We start from the raw sequence: 22,805 nt of genomic DNA, 5'->3' as shown, positions 1-22,805 counted from the left end.
TACCTCAGCGCATGGGAACTGATGTATTACATTACAGGTGCTTGATGTGAAGGGTAGTGTTCAGTAAAACATAAAAGTCTGTTTCTGGTCTGTAAAGCTCTCGTTGGTTTCTTTCAAGGGTACTTTTTACTTCAGCTAGGGAAAATATATTCTACGATCTGAAATTTTGCTGCTGTGTTGCATCTGGGTTAAGTATTATAGGGAAGACTGACTGCTGTGAAAGTAGTTCTACCATATATCTGACCCAGGAAAAAATTGTGCTATTAAAGATATCAAAGAAGTGTGTACCTGTTTTCTAGCATTTTGTCATTTAACCCGATTCAAAGGCATAATGGAGGAACACAGCAGCTTGTCTTTACTTGAGCAAATGTAAGAAATTAAAAAAAAAAAGGAGGGGACAGAGAAATAGTAGCATTACATTTAAAGTAGCAAAAATAAGAGCGCTGATTTGCATGCGTTGCTCAGGCGTGGAAAGTGCAAGGGGAGATCAGTACTAAGAAGCAGAAATGGATTTATATTCTTATTTTGAATAGAAAAGGGAAGTGAGAGCCTCTGATTGACTTGTTAGAGATGGGTTTACAAAGCAAACTTTGACATAAGGAAGGCTCATGTAGCATAATGCTGAATGGAAGCCTTAAAAGATTTCTTTAAAGGAACTCTAGCTTACATCTTCCATGTGGTGAAAATTTGGTACATTCTGTCTATTAAAGTTAAATAGGCTCTAAGATTCCTGGGCAAACAGACTTTTTTTCTTTGGTTTAAACATTGTGTAATTAAGTGTTCATGTTTTATGGAATTTGAATGAATTGAGCCGTCTTCATGGCAGCAAACACAAGATTTTATGAAGAACTTTGCTAAATCTTCTTTATAACTGATTTTTTTTTTTTAGTAGCTCAAGGTGTCTTTCCCGACATACTAGTTACTGCCCAACTTTTCAAAACAAAGCAAAATCTTGCCATTGGGTAATAATAAAGCTTAGAGGAGAAAAAATTTAGGAGCAGATCAAAACATGAAGAATGGAAATGTGTTTGCAACCAGAACAATGAATTTAACAGAGTTAATTCTTTAACAGAGTTGTGTAAAGTCTTAATTTTGATTTTCTTTCCTCAGGAGCCACGTTTTTATGTATTACTATGTGATTGTCGTCAGATGGGAATTGTATTCTAGTTTAAACTTTTAAATTCTTCACTTCATCAAGAAATAATACAAGAAACATGGCCTTTATTTTTATAGGACTTGCAAAATATTGAGCCTCCACTTTTCTAATAGAAGCAGTTCATAGTCTTCTTAGAATATGTCCAGTTTTCAGTTGGTACATAGGTAAACCAAAATTGCATTAATATATGTTGACCTTAAAAATATAGGAGGAGACTAAAAATTACCTGTTTTAATTGTTAGTAATGCTTTAAAATCTTTCCTGAAAATTACTTTCCTTCTATAGCACCTTCCAAGAGTAAAGATATAAAGGAGCCAGATACACTTGCTTACTTTTATTTTGTTTTCATCTGTTTGATTTTCTGTGGAGAGAAGGCAATGCCGCTGTATGCTTAGCGTGTCCTTACTGTTCCTCAGGTATCCTGTATAAATCAACGTCGGGATTGTGGGTTAGACGTCTTTGATGTGACTTAGTATAACCGTTCTGATATTTCTTATTGTTTGGAACTTAAAGATACTTAAATCTAGACATATTAGTATTGCCAGTTGTTAATTCCATAATTGATAATAACGAGAAATATAATCATGACTCAGGCCTTTTGTTATCCTTTCTTCATTTTAGAGTAAAATTGTTAGAGTGCTAAATTTATGGCAGAAGAATAATGTGTTCAAGAGTGAAATTATTCAGCCTCTTTTGGATATGGCAGCAGGAATTCCTCCTCCAGTTGTGACCCCAGTCTTGCCCAGCACTACAGCTGCTATGAGCAACAATACACCAGGTAAACAAAAATCGTCTAAGATCCTACTTTGAATCAACACTTGTGTCAGCCTTGGCATGTTGGCTGTCAACATGCTAAAAATCTTACTGGTTTCCTTTAGACAGCTAGAAGGAAATGTATTATATCCAGCATACAGATCAAAGAAAATAGTAAAAACAAGAGCTAGGCTGTTGTGTTTACTTTCGAACTGTATATTTTTAAATATTTTCAGGTTCTGTAGAAGTGCGGTAAGCATAGTTTTACACTTGGAAGTCAGAACAGTAGGTCACTGACAGAGTTAAAACCAAAATAATACTTGGTTAAATAGTGGTGCCACAATTGAGAGAAAAGCTTACTGAAGTTCACTGTATCACAATCACGTGAAAGACGAATCCATCCATTTTTAGTAGAATCCTCAAAGCTCTGCCTGAGGATGAAGTGGAAGAGTCCAGTGAATTCACAAGTTACTGGCTGCCTAATGGACATTTCTGAATAGATTGGGAACAATCTATTCAGATAATTGGTAACAATTATCATTTGATAGATATTGCTTCCATTGAATGGTTTGGATTACTGTGCGAAACCTATTTGGGTTTCTTGCCGCTCCCCTTTATTTTGCATTCATCAGTGTTTTTGTTACTAATTCCCACAGGTCAGCAGCAGAAGGATCTGTGAACTACACTTGCACAATGTTTTTAAGTAATTCTGCTGCTTGAGGAATGTTAATGGAAGTTTGTGTTCTTCCTTTGTGTGTGCGTGTGTGTGTGTGTGTGTGTGAGAACAATTTTTTCAACCGATGTTAATATGATGCTTTTCTCAGTATTTAATAACTAGTAAGAAAATATTTACATCTTTTATTTTTTGTAAGGTTGAGTTCCTGGGAAGATTATAGTATCATTTTCATTTGATTTCTTGCAGTCCATAAATCTTTTCTATATAAAATAAGCAGGAGTGTTTGTGTCTAGTTTTTTGTTGCTTTATACAGTATTCTTAACAAATATTTTTATTTTTAACTTATTTTTAACGCTATATGTTAAAAGTATTTTGGCATACTGAATTTTCTCTTTTTCAGGAACACCTGTGACTCCAGTTACTCCAGCCAACGTGGTGCAAAGTTTACCTGATCCTTGGGTATCTCAGATTGCTAATACAGATACGCTTGCTGCTGTAGCACAAATTTTACAAAGTCCTCAAGGCCAGCAGGTAAATATTTTGTAGGCAGTTACAGTGCACACAGTTTGCCCTGTGTCTTTAAGGTACACTTAAGGGAAAATGGCTTTCATGGATATCTCGTTAGTTTTGTGTCCAGTACCCATGTTAACTATCCCATAAGGTGGTTCATCAGAAGTAGGTTCCAGGTAAACCACTTAAAGCTTCCTACTACCTTTTGTAAAATCCTGTTGGTTCCTTAAAAGTATCCCAGAATGTGACTTCAGGTACTGGAAAAAGATGGGCTTCAATACATACAGTTTCTTCTGTGTATAGTATTGGAGACAAATCAAGCAAGAGCAATATTAAGATTTCGTGGATGTAGTTGTGAAATGGAATGCCAGTTTAAGCACATTTCTCTGCTGAATGCACCCTAAACTATGCACAGAATTATGTAGTGCGAGTATATTCATTGTGGAAATATGTTGTATGTTGGTTCTTTTCTTTATCTTGCATTTAGCTTTAAATACAGTATTTTGCAACATTCAAAAATAAGGTCTTCATTTAGAAGAAGTGATTGACTTTTCTGTTCCTCCGTTTGTTCAGCTCAGTAAAGTGGCTTCATGTGCAGAACACATTGAACTGCCTGTCCTCTTAGCCGGAAGCCACATAAGTTGAACGCTCAGAATCGTCTTTCTGTAAAAATGTAGATTATCATCAGTGTTCAGTTGATGCAAGAACTTTGGCATGGCCCAAGCCTAACTCTGGCACTTTGATTTTTATTTGAACTGTAGTTATAGGCTGGGGCATAGGATGTACCTGTTTAGTATCTGATGGGGTACTAAAAAAATCCTATGCATGTGAATCAGGAGCATCCACCAGGAGGCTGTTATGAAGCACTGAATCCGGCAGCAGCAACTTCTTTACTTCAGTGAGACGGTTTTACAGTGTTCAGCTAAGCAATTTGTAATTGTTCATAAGTCATGTGCAGGCAGTTTTTAATTGAATCACAATGCGCAAAATTGATAGGGTCATTGGAAAGGAGATCAAGAAGAATTTATGGGATACTTCATGAAGTGTGGAACAAAGATAGTCGAACTGTTCTTAAACAATGGAGGGATATAAAGTGAGAAGGAGAAACAAGAGAAGTTAGGTAGTTTTAAAAATTGTTAGCTAGAGGAAAAAAGGAAACCGATTTTAAAAATAGGAAGAAGCAGAGGAGAAACATAAAAATGAATGAAGGTGAGATGGTAAATACAGTTATGAAGACAGCAGGTCACAAAGAAATCACATTTGGATATTTAGCTCAAAAGAGTAAAATGAGAAAGAAAATGGATTTGGGGGAAGAGAAAAGGTAGACCCAAGAAAAGTATGGAGGCAGACTGTGTATGCAAAGATATGTGCGTACAGATCTTTAGGATGTGTAGATGAACTGCGATGTTTTTTTCCATCCTCTTTCCATATCTTTTCTTCCTGTTCTCCAAGCCAGTCCCTTCCCCATAAGGTACAGTCAAAGTACTTGATTCCGTCTTAAGGTTGTGTTTTATGAGTGAGAAGAATGCATGCAGGTAAGATGAGAGTCTAGCTATAGGAAAGGACAGAAGGAAGAGAGATGTGACGAACAAGAATATGGAAGCATTTAGAATGGTGACCACCTAGGATTTTCCCACGCTAGGGCTTCCATCTCTGTTTCTTCAGTTTGATTCCTTCCTACACAGAGCAACATACAGCAAGGTGGACCAGCCATATTTGCTCATCTTTTATGGATCAACCAAGAAGGGTGTTTGGGGGGTGGCTCTTCAGCTTTGCCTCTTGCGGTAATCAGTAAAAGCTCTTCTTGTGGATTAAAAAGTAACAAGCTTTTTCAGAGGCTTTGCTGGATAAACAGTCTGAATAACTCATTTTAAAGAAGAGTTGCTTCACAATGTCAGAGGCCGTCTCTAAAACGATCTTGGGAAAAGGTCATACTTTTTTGATGGAAGAGATGATGTGGAAGAGATGATGAACCTAATCAGCTTATGCAGACTTTCTAGCCAGCCCTGGCAATAAAGGAGGAATCTCAGAAACGTGAGCCCTAGAAGAGCTCAATATTGAACTCCCTGAAGAGATAAAATATGAACCTGAAGATAATCAGGTCTATGTCAGCATAGTTTGGACTATCTAGATCTATCCAACTTTTATCCAGCAATATCCAAAGAAAAGGCTGCAGGGGCTTAACCGTGTGGAAGTATTAAAAGACTACTTCCTCTAATTCTGAGGTACTTTAAGAGGGCTTCTCCGTAAGGATAATGTTTTTTCCTTGTTCATTAAGATAAATTTGTACAATTTCATGGGAGGGTCTCCATTTAACAGAGGTATTGATCTCCATGTGAAAATGTTAGCCTTGCTTTCCTCAGTAGGATAACTTGTAAAAAGTTACGTACAAATAGTAAGTCAGGATAAGGAAAATACGAGATACCAAACAGTTGGATGGTCCTAATGATGCATTTGTTTTAAAAACTTTTAGAGGAAGCTATATTACTTTATTTTCCTCCCCTAGATATGTCGGAGGAAACTCTTAGGGCATCCTGATACACTCTGATCAAATATTTTAGCTTCCATTCCAGGAGATTCACTGAGCTTTTGAAAATTCCTTCTCTGCTGATGTTTACTATTTACTCCAGTGGAATATTAGACTTCTCCTGGGTTGCACAGTAGGGTTGTTGAAACAAAATTTTTACATCTGCCTTTTGGCATTCCCCATATTTTGTTCTTTAAAGTCAGAAAACTGTAGATGCAGCGTTTGCTGTGTTAGTCTTCGCCAGAGTGGATGGAGGAGTTTGGGGTTGTTGCTGTGCATTATCTTGCCCCAGAGCTGCTGCTTGTCGTTCAACATTGTATCTCCTGAACTGTTGTAGGTCATTTTTATCTGAAGATAGTGCTATACAGAACCCTGCGTCTGTGCCATTGCAGGAAGTCAAATTATATTCCCAATTCCTAGTTAATTTGCTTTTTATGGTTCTGTTGAAACAGCTGGAGTTGCACTCTATCACTTCAGACCTGAGTTTCAGCATGAGATTTCCCTTGAGGCTAATTCAGAGACACTAGTGCAAACTCTTAGTATGGACATGTTGCATCAACTTGAAGTGGAGCTTGCAACAGTGTAATTATTTTCTTTATAAAATTGTTGCATACAGCATACAGATTTTCCTAATATAGATGGGGCCCTTAGGAAGCTGGAGTAGGCTAACAGATTTTTTTCAGGTCAGAAGGAATCAAACTGGAGAAACAGAAGAGGGGGAACCCTAGAAAGCAGGAAATCCTGAGTGGTGACTGGTCATCATGCAACCTGTCAGAGCAAGTTAGGAGGAAGAAGCACCTGCATGTCTTGTCAGCCACAGAAAACAAATTAGCCAGTAAGTGGGAACATAATTTGCCATAACTGAAAACAGATTAAGATGAAATAATAGCCATAGGTTAGATAATATACTTCATTCCTGAGGTTTTTTTCCTAGCTGGAAGGGGAAAAGACTAGTGTTTTGGTTTTATTTTCTTGTTTAATGCAGTTGTCCTCTCTTTCAGCTTCAGCAGTTAATACAGACACTGCAGATTCAGCAGCAGAAACCTCAGCCTTCACTACTTCAAGCCCTGGATGCTGGTCTTGTTGTTCAGTTACAGGCCCTTACTGCACAGCTTACAGCTGCAGCTGCTGCTGCCAACACGCTTAATCCACTGGAACAGAGTGTCTCTTTTAATAAGGTAGAAGTAGAGTAATAGAAGTTTGAAGAAATATTTCTTGTTAAAATGTTTGTGTGTGGGAAAGAGTCTTCTTTTGGATTTCACTGTATAAATTTAGAAGCTTTAAAAATATGTGAATGTACTATAAAGTGCTGTATCTTGCACAATTCAAAAAATTGTGTAGAGAGAATTATATCAGTGAAAATACATAGTCTTGTATGAGTTTAAAGCTAGATAACGTTTATATTGAAGAAGGATTTAAACTGGCAAAGTAAAGCCATTAAGTGTGCCCCACCGCCCCCATGTAGCACAGCAGGGAGTAGAATCTCAGATTAGCTAGTCATAGAGGAGAATTCAGTGTGTCTTGTGTCCTCCACTTCCTGTGTATATGACATAAAGTAGGAAATAATTTCTTAAGGTATAATGAAAGGGAAACATGCAGAAATGTGTATACCCTATTTTCCAAGAAGATTACAGGGTTATTGGACTTGTAATTTTCTTATGCTGTAAGTGCCAAGAAAATTATTAATTTTAGCCACAGAGTGATAGTAAATGAAGAAGTAAATTCATGATTGTAGTTAAAACTAGCCAGGTTACACTTCTATAAGGATGTCAAAAACAAAAAATAAGCCATTTAAGTAATTTTGTGTGTATTGCAAAGTATGTGTCAATATTAAAAATAAATAAAAGTAAGAATGCAGGAATCCAAGAGGAAAACTAATACAGTTCAAGGCCAGGTGGGAATAACCATGCTGGCAATTACAGTAGTAGCAGCTGAATATCAGCTAGACTATGAAGGAAGAACGTCTACTCCAGGTACAGAAATATATTGTTCTAATATCTTTGCAAAAAAAAAAAAAAACAGCTTGAGAGTTGATAATCTCTGTAATTAGGAAGTCAGAGAGGCAAAACAACTTTTTTTTTTTTTTTTGCAGGACAGTTTCTCATAAATTCCTAGAAGTTGGTGAGCTAAACTGAAATCTTTGAAATAACAGAATCCTCATTACTAATGAAAGTAATACAGCTGTAAAAATAAGCAGGACAAAAAAATGGCCTTTACTAATGCTGCAGTGCAACTGTAACCATCTACTAGAATAGATTATAATCACAGGGAATGAATGGATCAGTAATAGGGACTGCCTTAATACGTAGGTACAAAAAACAATTAAGAACACAGTGTTGTATTGTGTTTTTGTTCCACGGACTTGAATTCCAGCATTTATGTGGATAGGTGTACTGGTAGGTGCAGCTCTCTTGAATGTTGAAGAGGTTAACTGGAGCAAATTGAAGGAGTTGGCATTGTGATGAGATGTTTAAGTACCTTATGAGAGTTCAGCCTGAAGTTCTTTAGTTTATGGCAGTAATAGTATACAGGAGTGTTTTTGTCATGAAAGTTGTCAGCAGAGTGAATGTACACGATTGTGATTTCTGGGACTTTGAAGGTAAGTGTTGCAGAAGGAATTCTTGTGCAAGAGTGGAAATGCGATAAATTGCAAGCTCTTGTTGGGCTTATAGTGTTGATTTGTTGTTCTTGTAAGCTGGAGAAGAGTCCTTGTGTTTACCACATGTGATCTGTACCTCATTTCTGCATTGGAGTAGTGTTAGGTTTTAATGCATTTCAAGTTTCTTGTTCAGTGTTTTGTAGCATCTCTGTGAATAATGTGGTTATGTATATCTTATTAGTCCGTTGAGGCTTTACTCAGAGATTGTTTAGGCTGCATTGCAGAGGGAGAGCATGTATTTTTAGAATGTTTCCTCTTTTTTATAACATTAGTGTTACCCTACCTATTTTCTCCTTTTTCCATGGCTTGAGGATTTGCAAATCTGGGTATTCTGGAAGCCTATAAGGTGCTAATAGGCAGTGTTAAATTTTGCAGTGATAAGTTCAGGGGATAGTTATTTTCCTTGCTTTCCTTTTAGTAGTTTCTCAGCACTAATATCTGCAACTCAACCCCTTCTCCCCAATAGCTGAAGAGCCTGAGTCATAATGATATGGGTCTAGTCTATTTACTAGACTCTTTTTTTTCCCATTTCGATATATAATGATTAATAATTTTTCTACTAATTATGGCAGCCCTAATAGCAGAATTGTTAAAAAGGCAGTGTTTTATAGAATGTATCTAGAATGCATCTACATCAGTGTTTGAGAGCGTGCAAAAAAACGCCACTATTAAGTGGGTTTTTTAATGAGTTGCTTCCTCACTCCAAATCTTTGTTAGCCATCTCCTAGGATGCTCTAAAGTTCCAAGGTTTTACTATGCATTTTAGAGAACTTGCAACAGTGGTTTTACATTTAACACAAAATGCCTCAATTACATGTGAAGATACTGCCAGAGATACAGGTATCAAAAAGTGGATGTCAGAACAGAACAAGAAATGGCAACACTAGATTGTCATCAACTTTTGTTTGAGTACCAAACATACAGTTGCTTGATCTCTGGAGTTAGGGGATACAATGTTCTTGTCTTTAGAAGAAAATAAGATGGCAACCGCTGTCTTATTTATAACAGTGGAGTTATAGACAAATGACCCTTGTTTTAACAACAAATATAACTTCTGTAAGTGAAAATTTTGTCTGAACAATTCTGTGTCAAAACAGAAAATGAAAGAGAACCAGTAAATATACCTTTTTGGTCTTCTCAGAAAGCCTTCTGCTTTAACAGTTCTTCGTAAGAGACTGAAAAATAAAGTAAATAATATGATGAATTGAAGTATTTCACAGGAGATATGTGCATTTAATTATCTGGAGGAAGGAGGTAGAAAAGTCTGTAGACTAAGATCTATCTTGTGAAGACAAAAGGACTTTGAAGAACTGAGGTGTGTGGTCAGCAGGCAGCACCTAAAGGTCAAAGTTCATGAGTCCTATTTAACATACGTTGTGAAAGAAGAAGTGAGCAGGTTGTGTACTCTTCTGGTTACAGAATAATTGAACATTATTTTACATAATATAATCAAAATTACTTGTTAGTGCTCAGCAACAATTGTAACAACTTCTAGCTGCTTTTCCAAAAAGCAAGCAAGTAAGTGGAGACTGAGGAAGTTCACTGACAACTGGAAAAGGACAAATGTTGCAGCCATCTTCAAAAAAGGCTGAAAGGTGAACCTGGGGAAGTACAAGCTGGTCAGCCTCACTTAGATTCTTGGAGCCAGTCCTCCTGGGACATGTTTCTGGGCATGTGAAGGAGGAGAAGGTGTTTGGGAACAGTCAGCATAGGTTTACCGAGGGCAAATCACACCTAACCGATCTGATTGCCTTATATGATAGTTGAATGACTGAATTTGTGGATGAGGGGAGAGCAGTGGATGTCATTTACCTTGACTTTAACAGGACTTTTGACATTCTCTCCCACAATGTTGGTGTATCCAAGTTAGGACATTGCAGCTTGCATGGGTAGACTGCTGGATAGATTAAAAAAAAATGAGCTGGATAATCAGGCTGAGAGGATAGTGGTTGATGGCTCATCCTTTACCTCAAGGTCAGTAGCAAGTGGAGTACCACAAGGATCTATCCTGGAACATGTCCTGTTTAATATCTTGGTGAAAGAGTTGGAGGAGGCAACAGAGTACGTTCTCATCAGGCTTGCAGACAACCCCAGACTTGGGGGGACCTGTTGATATACTTGAGGGCAGAGCTGCCATCCCGGGAGACCTCGACATGAAATTCAGCAAGGCCAAGTGCAAGGTGCTGCACGTGAGAAGGCAGAGCCCCTTGCAGCAAGGCAGGTTGGGCATGCAGCTCTGTTGGGAAGGCCCCAATGGCTTTGGCAGACAGGGAGCTGAGCCCGTGCCCGTAGGGTGTCCTGGCTGCAAAGAGGGCCAGCAGCACCTTGGGCTTGTAGGAACAGGAGTGCATCCAGGAGGTTGAGGGAAGTGATCATCCCCCTTCAATGAGTACTCATTGGGCTGCATCTACAGTAGCATATCCAGCTTTGGACCTTCCAGGACAGGAGAGAAGACAAACTGGAGTGAGGTCAGTAGAGGTCCCCCAAGATGGTCGGGACTGGAGCACTGAGCCAGTGAGGAGAGGCTGAGGGAGCTGAGCTTGTTCAACCAGGGGAAGAGATGGCTTTTGTCGGGGGGAGGAACCTCACAGCAGCCCCCTCGCGCTACAGGGAGACCAACAAGAAGGTGGAGCAAGGCTCTGCAGGAGCATGGCAGGAGAACAAGAGACAGGACGCAGAAGTTGAAACAGAAGAGGTTCGGACTGGTTACAACGAAAACCTTTTCCCCCCATGAGGACAGTCAAGCAGTAGGACAGGTTACCCTGGGGAGCTGTTGTCTCTGTCCTAGGAAGTTTTCAAGACCTGACTGGATAAAGCCCTGAGTGACCCATTCTGAGCTCACAGCTGACCCTGCTTTGAGCAGGGGATTGGTGAGACCTCTTGAGGTGCCTTCCAACCTGAATGATCCTGGGATTCTAAGATATATAAAGAAAGGAGGAGTAAAGAGATTTTGATCTAACAGAACTTGATGAAGTATTCTTACCTAAGATAAAGTGACTAATACTGAAAAACCTTAAGAAAGATGCAGCAGCCAAATGAAAGAATCTAGAAATTCATGAAAACAGTCATTAGAAATATTGAATAGTTTCCGCAGAAGAGACTGAAAAGGCTCTCACAATTGTTTAGTGTAGAGAGTGCAGGATAGACTGTAATGATTGAAGGCAGTGTCCAGGAGGGTGTGGCAAACGTTCTGAGCTGGCAAACATTTAAAAAAAAAAAAACAGGTTTTATGATATATAAACAGTAAACATGGTGATATAAAGAAAACTTTGAAGCTTAGTTCTGATTCCATGGTGCAGTGACAGTAAATTAAACAACAAATATAAATATCACTGAAAAATGTTACTGTTGAATACGTAAGTACCCATTTTCTTTTTTTAGATCTCTAATTTTAATGAATTTGGTAGTTCTTGACATCCTTTTTCTTTGTTTTCAAGCTCTTGAGCCTCCATACTGTCTTGTAGTAGTACGTTGCACAAGTTAATGAGCATTATGTGCAAAATTATTTTGTCAACCTCACATATGGTTAATTCCTAATTTTGCTGGATGACCTTATGTGTGTGTTATGGTAAAGGGCAGTGCTTGATGAGCCTCACCTATACCTTTATGTCCTATTGCTTTTATTATTTTTTTATTTCTAAGGAGAATAATCCTAATCCTTCAGAATCATTTTGTTTGTTTCTTTTGTAATAAAAAAGCTTTTTTTCATATCATTAATCATCCCCATTGCTTTTTCTGAACACATTCTATTCTTAGGTAGTTAAAGTAACAGATGTAGCACTCATGGAATTTTCTATAGTTTTATATGTGTATGCTAAGTATCCCAATGTTTCATTTGCCTTTAATTTATTTTTCTGTATTGTACGAGCACTTCGGATATTCTATTAGGATTTATTTTAAAATTAAGGTATTTTAGTTCAAATCTTTCGCTTTTCTATCTACTATTTTATATTTAAGACAATCATATTTAAATGGAAACCATGCTGCACATTTGTTTACCTTGCCTTGAAGTTCTTTGATTTTCTTTGGTACCAGTTTATCTAAATACATGTTAGTTGTTGACTTCTTTCCATTTGATCCTTTCCTTAGGTGATTAATATTTAAATAGTAAATATTCTGTTTTTTTCCTTTCTACTTTGTCATGATGGAAATTGTATAGCCGTTAATGACTGTTCATAGATGAGACTGGGCATTTTTCTTAAATGCATACTGTAGTTCAGAGAAGCAGCATTTTGCAGATGGAAATAAAATTCTAACAATAGGAAGTGAATGAAAAAAGAAGACCTCTTTCTCTTAAGATTTAAATGGATTAGTTGATAAAATGAGGTATGTGTGGTGCCAAGTTGTTCAGGATTTTAGCATCCCTTCTCCCATGAGCTTGGTGGTCTGCGTCTCTGCTGTGTTTTCTCAAAGATATATTCAGTCCTGCTTTCAGGAAGTCTCTGTTCAGGTTCTCCTATTGCTACTTCTTGTACTTCATGTATTTTAGATTATTTCATTGGAAAAATAGTTCCAAAAATTCCTGATTGAGCAGAGTCTCTCAGTCAACTTATACTTTGTTGTTCTTGCTGAACTGTTTTAGTTGAGAATATAGAGCACCCTGAAAAAGAAGAAAGGCTACTGAAACACAATGACTTGTTACGTGAGAGTTTTTTGCCCTGATATTTCCAAATGACTGGCCTGTGTTCTCCTCTCAGTTTGTCTTCTGTGAAACCACTGTTCTGAGAACAAGTTATGTTAGTTTGTAGTATAGTGTTAACTCTGCTTTTCAGAAAAATTCCAGGGTGTAAAGGTATGTGGACATGTGGTTGATACCACTGCTGTGTTCAATGCACAGTTATTGAAAAAACACAATTTCAGTGAGAAGTTACGTTTGTTATATTTCTTCATCTTTATTCGTTAGTTTTGCCTTAAGGAAAGTAGAATGCTAATGAAATGCTTCTGGGCTGTTTAAAAAGAAAAAAAAAAAAGGCAAAACAAAATTGTTTGTTCAGCAGAACTACAACTTAGACATCTTTACAGATAAAACAGCAAGTTTATCCAGCTTTTTTTCCCCCAGCAGATCCCTTGCTTTTTATGCCTTTGGAGGCTTCTTCTTCTCAAATGATAACTGTTTGCTTGCTTCTTTCTAGACGATGTGAGAGGTTGTTTATAAGGAGCAGTATATTTGAAGGAATGCACATTGTTTAAATGACATGTATGTATGAAAGTACCGTAATTCTTTAGGAAATAATCATGCTGTTGCTCTTCTCTGTATGTGAGCAGAGCAGTTTACTAGTTGGCAAAGGATTGAATAGATTGATTCTTTGTAGCAATTCCTTCTAAATAAAGGTATCTTTGCGTATAATTAATCTTTTTTTAAGCGTTCACCCGAACTAGCTGTTGTTTACTATGGACAGGACAGAGTTTTACTTGGAACAGCAGCCAGACCTCAAGAAAACCGTGGCCAAGACGGGGGATTTGATGCTTTGAAGTGTTTGGTAATGCTACCAGTATGATATTTAATTTTCAGCTCAGGTTCTTTTTTTCAATTCAGAAAAAAGAACATCTTTCTTTTGAAAAAGTGAATACAAACTGAAGGACATGCTTTATAAGGAATACTCACTAATGCTTATTTTGCTTTCTCCTAGAAGCTGATGGACAGGTTTGATTTTGGAGAAGAATCTGAACAAAATGAAGAGCCTAAAAAGGAAACTCCAACTTCCCAACTGTAAGATCAAGCTATGTTTCTTATGGAAAACGCTAAATTGAACATAAATATTCAATAGTAAAGCAAAATCTTGCTTTCGGAGCATAAGTATACTAAAACAATAGGAAGAGAAAAGACACTTCACTGAATTAGATGAGACTGGTATACTTTTTTAAACTTTTTGGTATAAGTCTTGTGTGCCAGAAGTTTTGATGACTTCATCTTAAAGTTAACACATGCTTTGCATTGCTAGTTATTTTTAAAGCTGTAATGTGATAATGATGACAACTAAAGACAATATTAGATACATTATCTTCATTATTTTACCTTTTTAGTTCAACTTGAAACTCAGTTATGAAGGTTTGTTTACCAGTTGTTTAAACCAAAAGAAAAACTGGGATTATTAAAATTATTTCATTTTAGGCCTTTAGTACCAGAATCTGTGAACAACTCACTTTTTCATCAGCTAGCTGAACAACTACAGCAACAAAACTTAGAACATCTCAGACAACAGCTTCTGGAGCAACAGCAGCCTCAAAAGGTAAGAACTCCATCTTGTGGTTGTCATAATTATGATGTTCTCCACCGATAAAAATGCATATTTTGCTGCAGGACAAAGAAATTTGTCTTGTTTCTGCCACCTCTGTTACAATGAGAGTCTTTCTCGGTAGCTGATCATCTGACAGAAACTTGCAAAGTAAGTGGAATAAGCAGAAGAAAGTACGTAAAGTAGAAAAAATTAAGACAACCAAATGTGTGAGGTGTACTTTATGCTAATGTTTTGAAAGAGTACCCTTCAGTTGAGTTACAGGCTGACTATGCTTTGGTAATTCAGCTCTTATATAAGAAAAAAGGATTTTTTTTTTTCCTGCTGTTGTAAAGAAGGAAATGAGCACTGAAGGGGACATGCTGCTATCTGTGAAGGGAGAGCAGTGTGCAAGGTGCTGCTACAGAACCAACAAGAGGATAGAAATAGCAGAGTGCAGTATACCTTAACTTTCCCCTTCCTGGCTTTAAGTCATGGCTGATAAATATCTCATTCTGTTGAATAGTCTGAGCTAAAGAATATATTAAAGTCATGTATTTCCTGTGAAGTTAATAATTAAGAACTGATGGTCGAGGCAGCCCCAGCCCAGGTTTCCTTCTTAACTATGTGAATTTTGCCCTCTTTACTGTACAATGAAGTAAATTGGTTTATTCTTCTGAAGGCAGTCCTTTCTGTTTAGCTGCTCTTTCCTCCTCCTGATCCTAATCCTCCTGATCATAGTTCTTGATCCCACTAACAAATAAAATGTTTGTGCTGTCTTGATACTGGCTAGGTATAGAGTGGACTTTCCATAAAGTATTTGGATGCAATTTCACAGAATAGTAGAAATGTTAGACTGGAAGAAAATGTAAGGGACCACCAACTTAACAAACACCCATTTTTTTAACCTGTGCAAAGGTGGTGTCGCTCACCTTTCACGCAAAAACGTCTTGTGACTTTTGAATGTATGACTTTTGAGTTTTTAATTGTTTGGAAAATCGGTAATGTTATTTTTACTAGATTTCATTTTCCTTTCTCATATAAGTGCAGTAGCTGAGAAAGTTTGCACAACATAGCTACAAACTGAGTAGTTTTTGATATAGGTGGATGACCTAGCAATTTCTGGCCTTAACCATATAAAAATGTATAGGAATATAACTTTGCAAGGTGTATCTGTTTTAGGAGCTTTTGATGTGACTTATTTAAAAGTAACTATCTAACTTGTAAATGAAAATGCTGATTACCTACCTTTATTGTAAAATAATTTCTCTTGAAAAAAGTAGAATCAGAGTTTAAATTGGATTTCATCTATGAAATTAAATTAGAGTACATCTGTGTGTAGAGTGTTCATATGACTCACTCCTCAATATCTGACCTTGTATTCCAAGTGTTCTTCCAGAATTTGTTTCCCTTCAGGGCCCCTCGGCTTCTTGTCCGGTCAGTATGGAGGGCAAGTTTCATTTTTACCCTGATTGCAGCTAAAAGATATAAGTTTCTGTTGGAGCTCCTCAGTAATCACTGCAGCAAGTTATAAGGAAGGTTTTCTTTAGTTCCGTGTTTAAGCATCAGTGAGAAAGATTAAGGGAAAGAGGAGGAAAGAGTATTTCACTAAACAAAATTGTTAAACATTAAATAGCAGAGGGAGAGAAGGAAGACAAAAGAGACAGAAGGAGCAGCAAGTAATATAGAAACTGATATCAGGAAAGAGATAATTGAAGAACATTGTCTATAAAGAAAATGAAATGAAGCAAATGGATGGTGTAACCAGGCAAATACATTAAGCAAATTGTAGTAGAAAGAATTTTTTTAAAGAACTGCAAGCTGTGATTATAAGCTTTTTAAAAACAGGAAGATAACAACAGAAAAACTTGGTACTACATGCCTTTCTGCAAACATTCTGCCATTCATTCTCCTATCAGATAGAGTGCCTAACACGTTTTTGATTAAAGTGAAAATATAATAAAAATTGATGAAACGTTTACATGTAATATTGGATTATAGGTTTAAAATTACTTATAAAAGTTTTCCAGCTTTCATTCCCCTGTGTGCCTTTGTATCTTCCAGATATATAATCTAGATCTATACTTTCAACTCAGTACTTGTAAACAGGGTATTACGCTTTTTTCCTTTTATCACAAATCACCAACACCTTTAGTGTTTTAAGTTTTAAAATTACATATTTAGTTTTGGGCTTTTTCAGAACTGCCCGTTTTGTTAGGTTGCTTATAATTGACACACTGACATAAATGACACAGCAGCCTCCTTTATCCTGTAGTCATTTATCGTCTTAAATCACACAATGTATGAAAGGCTGGAACTAAATGTAAATGTTTTTCTAGTTCAGTTGATACTGTGAATATTTTCATTTTACTTGTAACAAAATATGATTTATTAATGCATGTGCACAGATGAGCAATGGGTATCTTTGAGTGTTGCTGTGTACGTGCCTGCCATTGCTATTGTTTGTCCTGTCAGTTTTTATTTTCCAGCTAGCCAAATGAAGCAACAAATAGTGTACTTTGCTTTTTGATTCAACAAAAAAACAGTAATATTTTATATAGTCAGGAATATTGAAGTCTTTCAAAATTACTTATTTTATGACAATACATAAAATGAAGTGGAGTGACACCTGATTCAGCTTGTAGTTCTCAGCAGATAATTGCCCAACAGTAATTGGAATTGGGAAAATAAGAGACACTTGATAAACTGTTTCTCAGAAATATTTGAACAATTATTTCGTGTAAGTTTATATTTTGACATAATAAGCAATTTGAATTATGAGGCTTTTTATGATTTATTATTATTTGTTATTCAGGCAAGCCCTGAGGAAAATCCAGAAGGAAATTTTGGCTCAGAGCACTCTGCATCACCTTCACAAGGGAGCAGTCAACAGCAGTTTTTAGAAGTGGAAACAAATGTAGATGATTCAATGGATATTCAACAACAGGTAAAACTATTTTAAATTTGGTTATGGAAGTATAAAAGAAAACACATAGTAATGAGGCGATTTCAAAATTAGTACAATGGGTCCATTTTTTCACATGCTGGTATATATTTTGAGTATGTTTATTAAATGTTACTGAACGTCTTATTATGTGTGACCTCAGGACATGGATATAGATGAAGGACAGGATATGGCTGAAGAGGAGATTTTTGAACAAGAAGAAAAGAAATCAACAGTTCGTTCAAGATCAAGAACGCGTTCAAGATCTCGTTCAAGGTTCTTAATGAACTTAGATTAAGTAGATAAAGTTTTTCAGAAACCAAGTTGATGCTTGTGGTTGTCATTCTCAATTCTGTATTTTCCAAAACTGTCATGAGCAGTTTTACCAATGAAAAAAGGTAGTACACGAGGCGAAGACTTTTTATATGGCAGTTTGATTTGCATACGTATGGCCTACTTTAATTTTTAAGACCTGCTCTGATAACAAAAATAACTAACTAAAGCTAACCAGTTGAACAGGTTGTCTGTGCCAGAAAAACAGAAGCTGTGAGACTCTTTGAATGTGTTTTGTTTTTTTGTTTGTTTTGCTTAAGACTCAGGCTATATGTTCTGTTCCTCGCGGTAATGGCAGTGAGTTTAATTCTTGAAACAGTTTGAGTACACGTTAAGGAAATGCCTGTATCGTGCTTTAAGTTTGTAGTTAAGAGAAAACAGCAATTAATTTTTTTTTTTTGGTCCGTCTCAGCACACTGAAATCAGTATTTTGTAGGTCACCAAGAAAACGAAGGTCTAGATCACGATCTGGTTCTCGTAAGCGTAAACACAGAAAACGTTCACGCTCGAGATCAAGAGAAAGGAAGAGAAAGTCATCTCGGTCATACTCCAGTGAAAGAAGGGCTAGGGAAAGGGAAAAGGAACGTCAGAAAAAAGGATTACCTCCTATACGGTCAAAAACTCTAAGTGGTAAGTAGCAGCCACTTACTGTTTTAATAATTTAGTAATTCAGGGGAAAAGGCTATACCTTTTGATGGAAATAAAAGTCTAGATTGAGTACTATTAATGAATAATTTCATTTAAACAACCAAAATTTTGTTTCTAAGTTTTGTTTCTAATGCGTTTTTTACAACTTACACAGGTGCAGCGTTTCATCTTAGATGAAAGCAAGTGTTATACTGTTGCACTGATGATTTTACTTCTGAACAAAGAGTAGCAGTAGCTGCGCCTCAATTAAAATCTGCTTTCTCTTTAATGCTGGCTTTTATGGTACATTCGAAGATGACTGGAGCTTAAGTTAAATATTGGTATCCTGATAAGAGTCAGGTTAAAGTGTGCGATACAAATGTTGGATAGTTTGCTGAATATGTGAAATGAGGCCAGTCATTAAACCTTAATCATGGATATCTTCAGCTAAGTGGTGGGCCTCAAGCAAGTTTGTCTTTCCAGGTTGTTGTTATATATGTTGAATTTGGGGGGAGGAGGGGACGGACTATAATAATTTATATAATTTAAAAGCATATCAGCAACAAGCATAAAAAAAGCATATCAGTATTTGTTGTGGAACTCTAAAGGATTTTTTTTATACAAACGGAAGATGCTAGAAAACATTGTGGTTAGCACAGTCACAGCAAAAATCTTATGTGTTCCCCAAAGTAAAGCAAAAGTACAGCTTCCGTTTCTTCCAAGTGACAGTGTAGTGCACAGTACGGCAGTTAATTTTCTTTTATAATACATATATGTTTCAAAATACATATTTAGCCCCTTAGCATTTAGTCTTACTTTGTTAAGTCTGACTTCAAATCCTACAGATGTGTTTTATGGAACATTGAGAGTAGAAATGATTGTTTCTTTTACAAGTCATACTTTTGCAGTTTAAGATAGCTGTAATAAGCTGCAAATTTTTTTCCCTCTCTTTTTAAGCAACTGTTTTCATTAATTAAAAAAAAGGCAAATAGTTCTAATAAATATCTGTATAGTGTCTTTTAACCTTTTTGTTAATTCACTTGATTGCTATATAATGAGTAATAAGAGTTGCAATTCCTACTTTTGATCAGTGATTTCTCTGTAATTGTAGAGCCTTTTAAATCCATGGTATAGAGTATTTTATAAGCAAAAATTTGATATTTTAATTAACATGAATGTTTCTCCGGACAGTTTGCAGTACTACTCTTTGGGTAGGTCAAGTAGACAAGAAGGCTACACAGCAGGATTTAACCAATTTGTTTGAAGAATTTGGACAAATAGAATCTATTAATGTAAGTGAGCATGTTATCATCCGTTTTCAAAGATTATGAACTAGCAATTTAAACAGGCTTATGCCTCAAAGTTCCTTTTTGCAGCCTAAATTTGTATGTAGGAGAGTAACATGTCACTGTTTAGAAACTGTAGCTATGATATTTACTTGATGGTTTCCTTGTACTGGCTTTTGGAATAGTAAAGGTATCGCATTTTATAGTAAAATGGCTCTTCCCAAGTATTAACTATAGGATCTGGTAAGTAATTGAATTTTTAAAATTGGATCTTAACACATGCAAGGTTATGTCTTTTCTCTTTTTGTGATGTGGCCCTGGGGTAGGTATCATTTTGCTTGGGCTAATGGAAACAGACTGACTTATGTCCATATTGTTTTGGTTACATCCCATACAGAGGAACACGTAAGTGGAGTCAGTGTGGATAAAACATTTAGGAAAAAATGGAGGAATTGTACTAAAACCAAGTATTCATTCAAAAATGTGATGATAAAAAAATAAGGTATAGGTTCATTAGGTTCAATAGGAAACATTTCTCATGCTTATTGAGTCGTTTAGAGTCATGCTTCAGCGTTGACTGTAGTTTGAGAGAAAAGTGTTTTTCTCCTAAAATAACATCTCTATGTGAGAGAAATCTAGATTTTTCTAACTCCAGCATTTTTACAGTGCTTCTCGTACAACTTCACTCATTTCAGATTTTTTAATTATTTTTCCTGTCACATTAGTATGTTCAGATATATAACTCCTCAAGAATAGTTTTTATGGCGTTGCAGAATCTTTAACAAAGTTGTGCAGATGAAAAAAGAAAAAAAAATTGGCATTAAAGCCTCATTGTGATTTGCAAGGATTAGCAGTTAGGAAAGCTATCGTAAAGTTGAAAAAATTTCAAAGGAAAGTAATCTAGCAACAAGTGCATGTCCCAGTACTTGTCACATTTCAGAGGCAAACCATGCTATAAATATCTCATCCTAAGCATTCCACAAAACTTCAGTTAACTAGGATAATATTGCTGTATAATCTTATTTTTATAGCAACTATATTAAAACTGATTATCTTAAATATTTTTGTTGTTCAGTATGTTAATGTGTAACATTATATGCATGAAATGTGACATTATATGCCACATCGTACTTTCCTTTCCTAAATTAAACATTAAAGATAGTGGGAATCAAGCATCGAGGATGAGGTCTCTGCCTCTCAAAAATGCCAACATACTTGTAATCACTGGTATTGCGCCTCTGTGCAAGGTTGTTTCTCAGCTCACAATAAATTTGGAGCTTGAACGTCTGCTTTTCTGAAGTTGCTGTAGCTCCCAGTTCTTGCCTGCTGAACGCTGTTCAAATCTTTTGTGCCTTCTTTAGCACTCTCTCTCTTCAGCCTGCTTCTTCATCTTGAAAATGTTGTAGTTGGAATACTCTGCCAACATCACTGTTAAGTTTTACTGATGCTCAAAATTATTATTATTATTAGTAGTAGTAGTAGTATTTAATATCAGCTTTCGTTTACTGTTGATATGTCACTGTTTTTCTTACTTTTTAAGACTGTTGCTTTTTTTTATAGATGATTCCCCCAAGAGGTTGTGCTTATGTTTGCATGGTTCATAGACAAGATGCATATCGTGCTCTTCAGAAACTTAGTTCTGGGTCCTATAAAATTGGATCTAAAATCATTAAGGTAAGTTGATTTTAATCGAGGAATGCTGTTCTCTTTCAAATACAATACAGTTTTAGTGTGTTGATTTGCCGCTTGAAAGCTGTTCGATACACAGTGTACGAAAGGAGAATGAAGCAATGAGAGCTAAATTGTTTTCTTTCCTCTCCCGGTAAAATGCAGGTTTTGGCAGGCAGTATGGAAGATAGGCAAATTAAATTATAACTTCATGCTTAGGAAGTACTTGGAAAATAGGTTATGTATATGCTAATGATTTGAATGCAAGACTGTAAACAGCCTAAGTTCTGTACCTGACCATGTGGAGCACTTAATATTATATTTGGGAGTATTCTTATAGAGTTAAGTAGTTTAAATGGTGATCAAATCTGTAATTTTTCTACTTCCTTTGATGCTTTAGGGTGAGTCCTTGAAATAGGGAGCTTTTAATTTCTGCATATGTCTGTTAGTATTAATGTAGAACAAATTCAAGCTCTTTAATGTAATTAATCTTCCACGTGCCAAATAAACTTTCTACCAATTATTTTAAAATTAAAAACTTGTTAAAACTTCAACAAGTAGACATTCAAGATTGATCTTAAATGGCAGAAATGCGAAAGAAGTTATCTTAAATATTCTGTTTATAGGTTTTTTGGTTTAACCGGTTTATCTGATTGGATTTTGTTTTCAGATTGCCTGGGCTTTAAATAAAGGTGTGAAAACAGAGTACAAGCAGTTCTGGGATGTGGATCTGGGAGTTTCATATATCCCTTGGGAGAAAGTTAAATTGGATGATTTGGATGGCTTTGCTGAAGGTGGCATGATTGACCAGGAGACAGTAAATACTGGTATGGACTCTAATGATGATTCTAATAATTAGAAAAAGTGTTTATTCCCTGGTAATGGCCACTCCTCAGAAAGTTTACTATTTTAGATAATACATACTCTTTTCAATTTACATTAATTATACTATCTACGTGTTTATGATATAAATGGCACTGAAATCCTGAAATCTAGGTTGTCGTTGTAGTTGAGTAACTAACTGATCATCATTAGCAGTGATCAGTTGTCAGAAGAATCAATTTAAGCAAGACAATAAGGGTTAGCATTTTTTAAAGTAGTTCTGAATTTTCTGTATACTGTTTTCCAAGTATGTCAAATATTAATTTGTGTAAAATTTATGACCTGGTTGTTACTGTGAAAAATCCTATACTAAGGTATAAGACTTAGTTGAAGTTGACGCTTGTCCAGATGGGTGTCCGTTGGCTGGACCTTTAGGTATTTTTTCAATAAAGCCAAAGAGACTAGAAGTAGGTGATGTTGGATCTTACCGTGAAACCAAGCTCAACTGAGAGAGGTTTATCAGATTTGTAAAAGAGTCACAAGTAATGTATTTTCTTGAAATGGTTCTAGCTCAGAAACGCACCAAATGACTGGACTCTCTTTACAGAGTCCAGAAGCAAACAGTGAAT

At 36.2% G+C, this 22,805-nt stretch overlaps 1 protein-coding gene across 3 annotated transcripts in view; it reads left to right on the top strand.

The window, feature by feature from the left end:
• The window catches only part of SCAF8 (SR-related CTD associated factor 8), a 101,445-nt gene that overhangs the window by 30,676 nt on the left and 47,964 nt on the right, over nt 1-22,805 (top strand). For 2 of the 3 annotated variants that reach the window (XM_068938650.1, XM_068938648.1), the window contains exons 5-15: nt 1,778-1,934; nt 2,986-3,116; nt 6,624-6,800; nt 13,912-13,991; nt 14,394-14,511; nt 17,312-17,443; nt 17,604-17,716; nt 18,210-18,403; nt 19,592-19,692; nt 21,247-21,360; nt 22,025-22,181. In XM_068938650.1, the coding sequence (XP_068794751.1) occupies nt 1,778-1,934; nt 2,986-3,116; nt 6,624-6,800; nt 13,912-13,991; nt 14,394-14,511; nt 17,312-17,443; nt 17,604-17,716; nt 18,210-18,403; nt 19,592-19,692; nt 21,247-21,360; nt 22,025-22,181 (1,474 nt within the window). The remainder of the gene's footprint in view (nt 1-1,777; nt 1,935-2,985; nt 3,117-6,623; nt 6,801-13,911; nt 13,992-14,393; nt 14,512-17,311; nt 17,444-17,603; nt 17,717-18,209; nt 18,404-19,591; nt 19,693-21,246; nt 21,361-22,024; nt 22,182-22,805) is intronic. The other variant, XM_068938651.1, reaches the window with a different exon arrangement.

Source organism: Struthio camelus, chromosome 3, assembly GCF_040807025.1.
Source record: "Struthio camelus isolate bStrCam1 chromosome 3, bStrCam1.hap1, whole genome shotgun sequence".
NCBI lineage: Eukaryota > Metazoa > Chordata > Aves > Struthioniformes > Struthionidae > Struthio > Struthio camelus.
The sequence above is the reverse complement of the archived record's forward strand: the minus strand, read 5'-3'. Positions and strand labels throughout refer to the sequence as shown.